This window comes from Lampetra planeri, chromosome 33 (genome assembly GCF_965212315.1).
Source record: "Lampetra planeri chromosome 33, kcLamPlan1.2.h2, whole genome shotgun sequence".
Taxonomy (NCBI): Eukaryota; Metazoa; Chordata; class Hyperoartia; order Petromyzontiformes; family Petromyzontidae; genus Lampetra; species Lampetra planeri.
This window is the reverse complement of record NC_136139.1, coordinates 11,931,091-11,944,386: the sequence shown is the minus strand read 5'-3', so window position 1 is coordinate 11,944,386 and position 13,296 is coordinate 11,931,091. Positions and strand designations below refer to the sequence as shown.

At 56.7% G+C, this 13,296-nt stretch overlaps 1 protein-coding gene across 3 annotated transcripts in view; it reads right to left on the bottom strand.

Annotated features, from left to right (window-relative positions):
- LOC144729815 (1-phosphatidylinositol 4,5-bisphosphate phosphodiesterase beta-4-like) overlaps positions 1–13,296 on the bottom strand; it is an 84,020-nt gene that overhangs the window by 39,131 nt on the left and 31,593 nt on the right. For all 3 annotated transcript variants that reach the window (XM_078610325.1, XM_078610327.1, XM_078610326.1), the window contains 6 exons: positions 12,434–12,513; positions 9,978–10,031; positions 9,446–9,527; positions 7,342–7,442; positions 2,938–2,992; positions 178–286 (listed from right to left, as the gene is read on the bottom strand). In XM_078610325.1, the coding sequence (XP_078466451.1) occupies positions 178–286; positions 2,938–2,992; positions 7,342–7,442; positions 9,446–9,527; positions 9,978–10,031; positions 12,434–12,513 (481 nt within the window). The remainder of the gene's footprint in view (positions 1–177; positions 287–2,937; positions 2,993–7,341; positions 7,443–9,445; positions 9,528–9,977; positions 10,032–12,433; positions 12,514–13,296) is intronic.

Here is a 13,296-nt window from a genome sequence, read left to right as displayed (position 1 = left end):
TGGCCACCCATCGCCTCGTGTGCCGTGCCAGCCTGCATAGGTGCTACTCGCTAACAGCACTTGCCCCAACAGTCTGTTAAGGCTGTACGCGAGATCTTTGTTTTATTTTTTTGGCGGTGGTGTTGGTGTGCTGTGAAGGTGGCGATGGTGGTGGCGGTGTTGGGCGCAACTGTGCACCTTGGTTCCGGTTCTCTTCATCCTTCTCGTGAGCCTCAATGATCTGCCTGGCTCGCTTCGCGTCGTAGAACGGGAAGAGGATCTCGTTGAGCCGAGGGTCACGCTGGTACTGAGAGACGAGCGGGGAGGAAGAAGAGAAGGGCGGAAAGCAGAGGACATCAATCATTCCCTCATCGACCCGCTCATCTCGGCCGCAATGTGACCGCGCGCCCTGGCCAGCGTGTGCGGCGATCGCGGTGAGGCCGTGCAAGAGGCAAGCAGAAGCCCGAGGTGGTCCCGCGCGCTATCGGTGTGGAGGAGGAGATCGGCGACCGAAGAGAGGGTGGCCTGGGGACCCCGGCGCCTGGCCCGGCAGGAGGTAAAGGTCTCGACCGTGGCTGGGTGCTTCGGTCTCTTGGACTCGCAGATGCCAGCCCCTAGCGGTGAAGCCTCACTCCAGCGCGGCAGTGGCAATAGCGGCGGTCAGTTGGTAGGTGGGTCAGTTGGTAGGTGGGTCAGTTGGTAGGTGGGTCGCGTGAAATAAATATCCTAGGTGATGTTTTTGCTCTGTTTGTAAATCAGTGTGAGCTTGTTAAACGCGTAGCCGGGAAACCCGGTCACCGATTTTAGAATCTATTACCGGTTACGAAAGTCAGCAACCGGTCACCGATTATAATTACCGGCGGACATTGAGGCGTCGGCTTCCCGGCTGAACTGGCGATTATATCGTCACTTCGGCGGCTGTAGGCATCTCTGCGCGTGTGGCGAAACTGGTAAACTGTGGCGTTTCTCGCGGTTACCGGTTAAGCATCACACACAATGTAAACCACCCCAGGGTCAACTAATGGGAGATTCCACTCAGGGAACGCGTTTAGGTATTGATGTAAACCGACCGGAGGTGCATCTCCCTCGCATTGCACAACGTGGAACGACGCGATATGGACTGAGCACTTGTGACTAAAACCACGCACGGATAGCAGAATGTACCAGCGCCCATGCCAAGCCAGAGATACGGGTAGCAAAGGATGCAGACTGCATGTGTGCGTGGCACCATGCCAGCGTGTGTGGCACACGAATGTGTGTGTGTAGCATGCCAGCGTGTGTGTGTGGCACAATGCCAAAGTGTGTGGCACATGAGTGTGTGCTTGTGTAACACGCCAGTGTGTGTGTCAGGGGTCAAATCAACGACGCATGCAAAGGTCACACGCGCACGTGCGTCTGAAGAATATAACCCCCCAGCGTGCGGTCACATGGGATCACGGGTGCAAGCGGGCACACACAGGCGCACACACGCACAAAGACAAAGACCCCCCCTCCCCTCAGTATAGCCTTGACAGACTCTTGGGGCGGTTAGCGAGTAGTACCTATGAAGGCCGGCACGGCACACGAGGGGGTGGGTGGCCAGTACCACGCCTGGCCGCCTTCGTCTCCCCAGTAACGATGTTTACACACCGCACCAGGTACTCATTTAAGTATGAGTCGACCTCGGGTCGCCGTGTTCGCAGTGCAGCGTGCCAACTGCTACACTACCCCACACACGCACACACATGCACACGCACGCTCGCACAGACACTCACGCGTGCGCATGCACGGGCGGGGAGGGGGCAAGCACAGAGGGGGCAGCAGCGTGCGTCTGGTGTCGCCATCACTCCACAAGAAGAGTGGCAGAGCCACCACCACCACCAGTGCCACGAGCTCCAGCAGCAGCAACTACAATGCTGATCCGATTACCGGCACCAGCATTACCACCACTGACGATACCCGGGCCACGAATCATCACAGCTCAACCAGTGTGGTGGTGATGATGATGATGACAACAATTACTGTCACATTATTATTATAGAGGTGGCTCCTGGCTCCAGTTTGAGGTGGAAAAAAATCCACCACGGGGTTATGATGGCTGTAACACGACGGCTTGGAGCGGCCGCTGCTGCTATACCAGCGCTGCTCCCCCACAGCAGCTCCCCCGGGGAGCGCCCTGCTGCTGGAGACAGCGTCAATCATGAAGCCACTGCCAGGACCTTCCAATTTCTCAGTTGGTCTCAATATGGGTCACTGTGTGAGTCAATGTGTCTCTGTGCAATTCCGTGGGCCTCGATGTGAGTCTGTAGGGTCTCTATGTGAGTTTGTGGGTCTCTGTGTGAGTTTGTGGGTCTCTGTGTGAGTCTATGGGTCTCCATGCGAGTCTGTGGGTTTGTATGTGATACTGTGGGTCTATGAGAGTCTGTGGGTCCGTATGTGAGTCTTGGGTCTCTATGTGAGTTTGTGGGTCTCTGTGTGAGTCTATGGGTCTCTATGTGATACTGTGGGTCTATGAGAGTCTGTGGGTCCGTATGTGAGTCTATGGGTCTCTATGTGAGACTGTGGGTCTCTATGAGAGTCGATTGCTCTACGTTTGGGAAGCGACTGCCAGGTCATTCCTGTTCCTCATCGAATCCACCGGCACGCGTTGTCACCTGACACTCACGACGATGCTCTCAGCCGTTACAACTTGGAGTCTGCTGTTTGTCACTTGCCGCTTGGCGTTTTGCGCCCTAGGCCTGCCTTCAGGCCATTAAAGCCACGAGTCCATGGACCCAAAACCTCGACTCGTAATCGCAGTTCCACCCGGGCCCCACTCTGGCGCAGGTTCCGGCCTGGCCTGACTACGGCGGCAGTGGTGGTGGTGGCCTGCCGACAGTCATGGGAGTGATGCTGTCCCCAGCGCAGTGCCCCGAGAGAAGAGCGGCACGGAGCAAGGAGGGAGGGGAGGGAGGGGAGGGAGGGAGGGAGATGGCTTACTTCGTTAAGAAAGGTGACTAATTGATCTATGGTTATATGAGGCTGGCCGCGGCTGCTGCAAAGACAAGTGACACACGGAGCAGGTTATGGGTTAATCTCACGCCAAGCGGAGCACGCACCTCGTCAGGGTCGTCGCACGTGTGCCCGCTCGGCAACAATCATGACCCATGCAGCGGCAGCGGCGACTCGTTGGCAATTAACATGCACAGGCATCCCCAACACAGCGCACCAGTCACAAATGTCACACTGTGCCACTGCACAGCCCCCCCCCCCCCCCCCCACGTGTCACACAACGCGAAATAACACGATATACATCGAGTTTTGTTCCTGGGTACTAAGTGTTGTTTTTTTATTCCTTATGCCTAAAAAGTATAGAAAATGGTTGTTATTCCCCACAAACTTTTCTTTTGTGACCAGGACTTTATGTGAACGAAAGACACAAATGCACACACCACGTTTTCTCATTGAAAATAAGCACATTCTTAAACATCACTGTCCTGGTCACAAAAGCAAAGTTTGTGGGGAATAATAGCCATTTTCTGTACTTCTGAGGCATAAGCAATTAGTAAATAACACTTACTATTATATTCTTGGTTCTTTCGGTAAAGTCACGTAAATAGAAAAAAAAATGTTTAATACGTAAATAAAATAAAAATAATTAAATAAAAATGTAACATTTTACTTTTTCTTTTTTAATAAAAAATATAAATAATACATTGAAAATATTAAATGCAAAAACCCACAATAAAAAGATAGTAATAGTAAGTTAAAACAAAAAAATAATTGTAAATAATAAAAGCAAAAAGTCAAAATTGAACACTTACTACCCAGGAACACATTTTGGTTTGTTACACAGTGCAATCAACGGCCCTCGTTGTAGCGGAGACTACGGGTAGCCAGATGGCAGTCGCCTCCTGCACGACGCTGTCCCCTCCACACACACAAATGCAAAAGTGTTTTTTACACATCCCATCAGCCGCATAGACGCCTGGGAGTAATTTCCGCACCGACACAATCAACATCTAGCGGAGAGGCCCCTTGCCGACGCGCCTCTGGCAGCACATCAGCATTGTGGCTGACGGGATGTGTCAAAACATAAGAAAACACGCGCCGAGCGGTCAGCCACGCGACCCAAATCGCTCTTGACATCGCGCCCCCCTCTGTAGCCCGAGACTCCCCTCACGTGGGAGTCTCGGGCTACAGAGAAGGCCACAGAGCGGGCGACTCGCTCACGGGCAACCGACTTGAGTGACTGACCGCTCAGGCTGGGCCTGGCTTCACATTGCAGGTCGCCACCCTGCAGGGTTGCCACCTGCCCAGGTGGCCACCCTCTAGGGTTGCCACCTGCTCAGGTGGCCACCCTCTAGGGTTGCCACCTGCCCAGGTGGCCACCCTCTAGGGTTGCCACCTGCTCAGGTGGCCACCCTCTAGGGTTGCCACCTGCTCAGTTGGCCACCCTCTAGGGTTGCCACCTGCCCAGGTGGCCACTCTCTAGGGTTGCCACCTGCCCCGGTCGCCACCCTCTAGGGTTTCCACCTGCTCAGGTGGCCACCCTCTAGGGTTGCCACCTGCCCAGGTGGCCACCCTCTAGGGTTGCCACCTGCCCAGGTGGCCACCCTCTAGGGTTGCCACCTGCCCGGTCGCCACCCTCTAGGGTTGCCACCTGTCCAGGGTTTGACCCAGACAGGAATCAGCGTCAGTGTCTCGGGTGGCAGGAATTTATTTGCACTTCGATCTGCTGCTGCTGCTGCTGCTATGGTGCTACTGTTGTTGTGGTGCTGCTGCTATTGTGGTGGTGCTGCTGTTGTGGTGCTGCTGCTGTGGTGGTGCTGTGGTGCTGCTGCTGCTGCTGCTATGGTGCTACTGCTGTTGTGGTGCTGCTGTTGTGGTGCTACTGTTGTGGTGCTGTTGCTGCTGTTGTGGTGCTGTTGCTGCTGTTGTGGTGCTGCTGCTGCTGTTGTGGTGCTGCTGCTGCTGCTGCTGTTGTGGTGCTACTGCTGCTGTGGTGCTACTGCTGCTGTTGTGGTGCTGCTGTTGTGGTGCTGCTGTTGTGGTGCTACTGCTGCCGTGGTGCTGCTACTGCTATGGGGCTGCTGTTGTTGTAGTGCTGCTACTGCTGCTGTTGTGGTGCTGCTGCTGCTGTTGTGGTGCTGCTGTTGTTGTGGTGCTGAGCTCTCCCACAGGCACTGTACGGTTCTGGTTACAACGTGCGGACGGAGAGACGCGTTCAGCCGTGGAAACGCTGGCGACCCAAGGGTAGCAGCAGTACAGAGTGAGGGCAGTGAGGGCAGTGGGGGAAGTGGGGGAAGTGAGGGCAGGGCTGGGTAGTGAGGGAAGGGCTGGGTAGTGAGGGTAGGGCTGGGTAGTGAGGGCCGGGCTGGGCAGTGGGGGAAGTGGGGGAAGTGAGGGCAGGGCTGGGAAGTGAGGGAAGGGCTGGGTAGTGAGGGAAGGGCTGGGTAGTGAGGGCAGTGGGGGAAGTGGGGGAAGTGGGGGAAGTGAGGGCAGGGCTGGGAAGTGAGGGAAGGGCTGGGTAGTGAGGGAAGGGCTGGGTAGTGAGGGCAGTGGGGGAAGTGGGGGAAGTGAGGGAAGTGAGGGCAGGGCTGGGTAGTGAGGGCAGGGCTGGGTAGTGAGGGCAGGGCTGGGTAGTGAGGGAAGGGCTGGGTAGTGAGGGCAGTGGGGGAAGTGGGGGAAGTCAGGGAAGTGAGGGCAGGGCTGGGTAGTGAGGGCAGGGCTGGGTAGTGAGGGAAGGGCTGGGTAGTGAGGGAAGGGCTGGGTAGTGAGGGAAGGGCTGGGTAGTGAGGGAAGGGCTGGGCAGTGAGGGAAGGGCTGGGCAGTGAGGGAAGGGCTGGGTAGTGAGGGAAGGGCTGGGTAGTGAGGGAAGGGCTGGGTAGTGAGGGAAGGGCTGGGTAGTGAGGGCAGGGCTGGGTAGTGAGGGCAGGGCTGGGTAGTGAGGGTAGGGCTGGGTAGTGAGGGAAGGGCTGGGTAGTGAGGGAACGGCTGGGTAGTGAGGGAAGGGCTGGGTACTGAGGGAAGGGCTGGGTAGTGAGGAAGGGTAGTGAGGGAAGGGCTGGGTAGTGAGGAAAGAGCTGCGTAGTGCGGGAAGGGCTGGGTAGTGAGGGTAGGGCTGGGTAGTGAGGGAAAGGCTGGGTAGTGATGGAAGGGCTGGGTAGTGAGGGAAGGGCTGGGTAGTGAGGGAAGGGCTGGGTAGTGAGGGTAGGACTGGGTAGTGAGGGAAGGGCTGGGTAGTGAGGGTAGGGCTGGGCAGTGAGGGAAGGGCTGGGTAGTGAGGGAAGGGCTGGGTAGTAAGGGAAGGGCTGGGTAGTGAGGGAAGGGCTAGGTAGTGAGGGAAGGGCTGGGTAGTGAAGGCAGTAGGGGCAGTGAGGGAAGGGCTGGGTAGTGAGGGAAGGGCTGGGTAGTGAGGGAAGGGCTGGGTAGTGAGGGAAGGGCCAGGTAGTGAGGGCAGGGCTGGGTAGTGAGGGAAGGGCTGGGTAGTGAGGGCAGTAGGGGCAGTGAGGGCAGGGCTGGGTAGTGAGGGAAGGGCTGGGTAGTGAGGGAAGGGCTGGGTAGTGAGGGCAGGGCTGGGTAGTGAGGGAAGGGCTGGGTAGTGAAGGAAGGGCTGGGTAGTGAGGGAAGGGCTGGGTAGTGAGGGCAGGGCTGGGTAGTGAGAGAAGGGCTGGGTAGTGAAGGAAGGGCTGGGTAGTGAGGGAAGGGCTGGGTAGTGAGAGAAGGGCTGGGTAGTGAAGGAAGGGCTGGGTAGTGAGGGAAGGGCTGGGTAGTGAGGGAAGGGCTGGGTAGTGAGGGTAGGGCTGGGCAGTGAGGGTAGGGCTGGGCAGTGAGGGAAGGGCTGGGTAGTGAGGGAAGGGCTGGGTAGTAAGGGAAGGGCTGGGTAGTGAGGGAAGGGCTAGGTAGTGAGGGAAGGGCTGGGTAGTGAAGGCAGTAGGGGCAGTGAGGGAAAGGCTGGGTAGTGAGGGAAGGGCTGGGTAGTGAGGGAAGGGCTGGGTAGTGAGGGCAGGGCTGGGTAGTGAGAGAAGGGCTGGGTAGTGAAGGAAGGGCTGGGTAGTGAGGGAAGGGCTGGGTAGTGAGGGAAGTGCTGGGTAGTGAGGGCAGGGCTGGGTAGTGAAGGAAGGGCTGGGTAGTGAGGGAAGGGCTGGGTAGTGAAGGAAGGGCTGGGTAGTGAGGGAAGGGCTGGGTAGTGAGGGCAAGGCTGGGTAGTGAGGGAAGGGCTGGGTAGTGAGGGAAGGGCTGGGTAGTGAAGGAAGGGCTGGGTAGTGAGGGAAGGGCTGGGTAGTGAGGGAAGGGCTGGGTAGTGAGGGTGGTGGGAGGCGTGAGGGCGGTGGGGGGAGTGGGGGATGAGGGCAGTGAGGGATGAGTCGGTGGGGGCAGTGGGGGCAGGGATGGGCTCACAGTTGCTGGAACAGCTCGTCGGTGTCCGTGCGGGGACACATGATGTGGTAGAGGTCATAGAACTTCTCGAACGTGAAGTCGGGCACCTCGATCTCCTCGTTCTAAAAGAGGGGCGAAAGTGGGGGGAGGGGGGGAGGAGTGAGAGGGGGTAGAGGGGGGAGACGCACCACTTGGGTTCTAAGGGAGGGGGGGGGGCGCTCCCCCACGTTGCCGCCAGGGGGCGCTACGAGCCAGCGGCTTGCGGTGTCCGCAGCGCAGAGGAGGCGAGGCGATGGACGGCGCCAGGGAAGCAGCCGCCCGACGGCTGGAAGCGGTCGCGCGGCTTTTACACTGAACGGACCGTGCGAGCGAGTCCACGATTCGTCTCGCGAGCGAGAGGGGACCCGGCTCATGAAAATGGCGAAAAAGCAATATCGTAAGAAGAAGAAAAACGTATTACGGCAATTAAGCAAAGAGAAATGCATTAAATTAAAACGAAACTATGGTTTTATTTGACCGGTTCAGGCCCACTGAGCCGTAGATCTCTTTTTCAGACGCGACCTGGCTATAGCGAAGTTGCGCTTATCGCGTGGACATTTATTGCAGCCGAATTACACCGGAGGACCCGGAGAAAAAAACCCACGCGACCACGGGGAGAACACGCAAACTCCGATAATGCAGCAGGCGTCAGGATCGGGATCGAACCCACGACCTCCTGTATAGCAGGCGAGGTAGTTAACATCTCGCCAGAGCAGAGACAACCAGAATGTAAATGCACTGTAAATCGGAGGGTTCCAGAATAAATCGAAAGTCGGCTCGGGCAAATCGCTACGAAGGCGTCCACGGGGAGATGGAGCGAAGTGAGAGAACGGGCGGAGCGCAACTGCAGCAGGAGGCAAACCGGGCCACGTGTCAGCACCGCCACTGTGAAACACTCACGCAGACGACGACCCTCGGCCAGTGCCGCATTCTCCCAGTAGCACAAGAAGCTACACGTGTAGTAGCTACGGGCCCCGCACTTTCAAGGGCCCCGCGCTAAATGCTTTCAAGCTATCAATTCCGGCTCAGTGATTCTGCACTTGCTCTATTACCATAGTACTATACTGCCTTCAACTTTTATGAACGACTGGGTGTTTAAGGTTAGCGATTTGTCGTATTATCTGCCTGTATAACAAATGAAAAAATATAACAACTTTACTATGCAAGTAGAAAATGTGTGTTTTAATATTTATGTGTTTTTGATTTATTTAGGGCCCCTTTATAACAACACTAGCTTTACTACCCGGCTTCGCACGGGACTTGGATTCACCACACCCGGCCGCCTTTGTCTCCCCAGTAGCGATGTTCACACCAGTTACTCATTTGAGGCTGAGTCGACCTAGGGGAGGCCCAGGATCGGTTCAGATAATCGTCACCGGTGGTGGCCGTGAGCGGGAATCGAACTCGGGTCGCCGGGTTCGTAGCGCGGCGCGCTAAGCACTACACAGATGTGACGTCACAGCTCACTTGCCGTGCAAAATAAATGCATTATTGCGTCCCCACCCCCCCAAAAAAATACAAAAGTCTATTTTTTTTTTAAATTGCATAGTGTACAGTCTGGAAAGTACCCACATGGCAAATTTCAAGTGGGTTGCATGTCGGGAAGTACGCTAAACATGTTGAACAGACACACATTCACAAATTTCCCTTTGAAATATATAGATATGCTCCAAGCCCCACACGAGCTTAATCCGGCACTGCCCTCGGCCTCCACCACACAGCCGTCACTCGGCACGCCACTGTTGACTCACGCGCCCCATCAGCCACGCGGCCTGCTGGGAGTGCGTCATTGTCAGCAGCATTGGTTCAACACGAGCAAACTCTGGACCGGTTTCGACAATTGTCTCGTCAGCAGAGCCCAGGCTCGCTTGCTGGTAAGCTGCCAGCTGCTTTACAGGCAAAGACCCTCTCTCTCTCTGTTATATGCGGCTGCATGAATGTCAAAACCTGTCGAGAATTTTGCTTCTGTTGAACCGATGCTGCGGCTGATGGGATGTGGCCTGAACCCACCTACCCCTTACACGGTGGTACAGCCCAACACGCGCCTAAGCGTCAAGGACACAGGCGAGTGGGCGAATCCACTCACCTTGCCACTGGGGAGGTTCAGGTCCTTGAGCGCTTGGAAAACGCCCTTCTCTGTGCGGCCAGATGCGAATGTCCGCGTGATACTGGGAACAACGTACGTGAAGAGAAAACTCGCCCGTCACTCACGTCACTCCCATCACTCACATCACACTCGTCACTCACATCACACTCATCATACTCATCACTCACATTAGACTTTTAATGGTCAATAATCACAGCACACTCGTCACAATTGGTAGATCACACTCGGTCTACACGGCAACATGACACGGACAATGATCGTTCAGCACCACCATCAACACAACCATTAATATCATCAGCATCACAGCTATTCATGCGAGCTACATTTGCGATGCAAGGTGGAGGTGATGTACGATGTTGGTTGATGTGAATAGTCATGAGGTGGGGTGATGTTAATGTTCGCTGATGTTAACATAGATGAGAGTGGGTGTTGTTTCATGTTGAAAATGTAGATGCCGAGCGATGCTTGATGCTGCTGGGTGGTGCTGAGTGGTGTGCAGAAGGGGGCGCACCTTCGTACGGGGATCTTTCCACTCGGGTTTATGAGGAAGCAGAGCTTCATCCAGCTGCACACACGCGCACACACAAACACGTGTCCAACAACAACCGCCGGTGACGTCACCGGAGCGCTTGTGCCAGGATAGGTGCACTTTGAGGCGAGGTGAAATGTCGAAGGCTCGCTGACAGGTGACGGGACAGACCCAGGTGCCATGGGGTGACTGGCTGAGATGACTGGCAGATGCACCGGCTTTGCCCCCTACTGTGCCAACTCGCTGTGTTTTATTCACCCGGTGCTCCGCTCGTTGTTGTGAGCGTCGCTTCTCTGCTCTCCGCTGTAGTTGGAGGGCGAATGCCTCCAACTCCTCAGTAGCATCAGTGTCAAGATCGAGGCCGATCTTAACACTGCTGGTACCAACTCCACATCCTTCTGTACAGCATCAGCCCATCTGTTCTGTAGCCGGTGCCACGCCCATTAAGTCCCCTCTATCCGGCCAAACAGAAGCTACTTGGGCATGCGGTGGCTGGGCATGCGAGCTACATGACCCAGCCAACGCAGATCTTTCAAAGATCTGTGAGCTCCTCACACAAACCAACCTGGGTAAATCCATGATGGATCGTAGGAAGGCTATCATGAATATTTCAAACAGGAGGGCATTAAAGTGGCTGAGAAGACCCGAAGCTTCGTGTGGAGCGACAGACCAGGTAACTTCCACACAGCGTTCCGAAGATGATGAAACGATAATGCCGCTCGACTGATTCGGAGTGAGACCTCCACTGCCAAAACAGAACTGGTAAATTTTATCGCACTGTTAAGGAATGGGAACGCAAACACATGTACTGTAGAGATGTACATGTGTCCATCACACACACACACGTGTACACGTGTCCATCACACACACACGTGTCCATCACACACAGACATGTACACTTGTCCATCGCACATACACACACACGTGTGCACGTGTCCATCACACACACACACATGTACACGTGTCCATCACACACACATGCAAACACGGACACACACACGGACATGAGTAAACATGCAAATCATGCACAATGGGGCACGCATCAGAGCGCAGGACTTACAAACATTCCACACCACCTAGGCGCACTCATGCATCTTGGCACTCGTGTATCATGTCAACACTCCTTCGGCTCGACGTTCCTGCATCAACTCAACGCCCTTCCGTCTACGCGAATCGCCGCACCGCGAGCGTCGCGAGTCTGCTCATGGTGAGAGAACGGAGGAGACTTCCGCGGCTCTCCGCGCTGTCGGGGTGAGGCGGGCGAGGTAGGGGAGGGAGGAGGAGGAGAAGCGAGGAGAGAGGGAGGGCAGGAGAGGATCTCCTCGCTGGAGAGGCCGCGCCGTGCGCCATGGTAACGCGCGTGGCTGCGTTTTCGCGTCGTTCTATTTGGGGATCCGCGCGTGGCGACATCGACGCGATAAGAGTGGGAGACATCCCAGCGGTCTGCATCAAAGGATCGCTCCTGCACAGAGACGACGGGGGTCGTCCCGCGACTCCGCGCGGACAACTGCGCTGCCCACGAGGGGATTACAACCCTGAGCTCGTCTGCCAGATGTTGTTATACGCCAGGTCTGAAGGTCACACGTGTGTGTGTCTGTGTGGGTGTCCGTGCGCGGGCGTGTGCCCCTCTGGGGCTCCGACGGTGAATGCAGCTCTCCTGGCCTCCACCGGGGCGCAGCCGTGCCCAAGTTGGGTAAGATTTCACGTGGAAATGGCCACATTTAACAAATGCGGCTAAATTCATCAAATTCCATCCCCTACAAGTGCAGGGGAGGCGAGAGCTGCGAGGGCGGCACCGCTCCCTCCCCCGCGTTAGCACCGTGACCCGTGGCCACCCCCGCACCCTCCCACCCTCCCCAGCGTCACCCGGTAAATCCGGCGACACCGGCTTCGTCTCAGCCTCGTGCCCCCCCCACCACCACCGCCCCGCGGTGCGGCCACCGCTAACGTCACGGCCCAAATTTTTTCCCCAATTTGGGGGGGGAGGGGGTGGGGGAGGAAAAAAAACAACTCGGCATAGCGCTTAATTGGGAACACGCAGCAATCATCGCCCGCCCGCACCCACCACCACCACCACCGCCACTCCCCTCCAAGCCAACACTCGGCTGGACCTCTCTGTGGTGACAGCCTCGGGACTCGCGCGATGCCCTGGCCGGCTAAACGCGCGGTGGCGAGCGATTTGCTGCTTGTCGGCCCCCCAACTTTCAGCGTCTACGCGGGCGATCCGCGACTGCCTGGCGCGCTCCGTCCCGAGCCTTCGGGATCCACAGCCAATGTCCTGTGAGCGTGGAGTGATTGGTCGGGGGGGGGGGGGGCCTTGTGAGTCATGGTTGTTCGCAGCTCGGGCTCTATGGAACACGTGGCGCGCTGGCTAGGGCCGTGCTCGGGCGTGAGAGAGCTGTGGTGCGGGCAGCAGCAGCAGCAGAAGCGGCACCCACTGTTTCCGCAGGCAAGTCATGGGGCACACGTTGTTGGCCCGGAAATTGTGAATCACGGACTTGAGTCCCTCCAGCCACTCCTGCCGGGTAACACAAAGACAACGATCATCCGTATAGCCTCAACAGTGTAGGAGCAAGCGCTGTTCCTGAGCACCCATGAAGGCCGGCACGGCACACGAGCGGGTGGGTGGCCAGCACGACGCCCGGCCGCCTTTGTCTCCCTAGTGGCGATATTTACACATCGCACCAGGTACACTGCATTTAAGGTTCAGTCGACATAGGGGAGGCCCAGGAGCGGTTCAGATAAATAAGCGTCACTTGTGCTGACCATGAGCGCAGCGCGCTAACCACTGCACCACCCCTCTCCATATACACAACAAAGACAAAGATCCTCCGTATAGTCTTAACAGTCTGTAGAGGCAAGTGCGGTTAGCGAGCACCTATGAAGGGCGGCACGGCACACGAGGGGGTGGGTGGCCAGCACCATCCCCGGCCGCCTTTGCCTCCCTAGTGGTGATGTTTACACAATGCATAAGAGACTTATGTAAGGCTGAGTCGACCTAGGGGAGGCCCAGGTGCGGTGCAAATAATCGTCACTGGTGCCCACCATGAGCGCAGCGCGCTAATCACTCCACCACCGCTCTCTGTACACAGCCACGTGCACAAATACGCACACACAATCACGCACACACAAACACGTACACACAAACACGCACACACAATCACGCACACACAAACACTCACACCGAGCTCTCTGTTATAAAAGTGCAGCCCTGCAACCGATTGCTCACGCCGCCTGCTGGCCGAAGGGCCTCCGCTAAAGTGAGCGCGACAGTGTACTTGGTCTACTCTTCCAGGGTGAC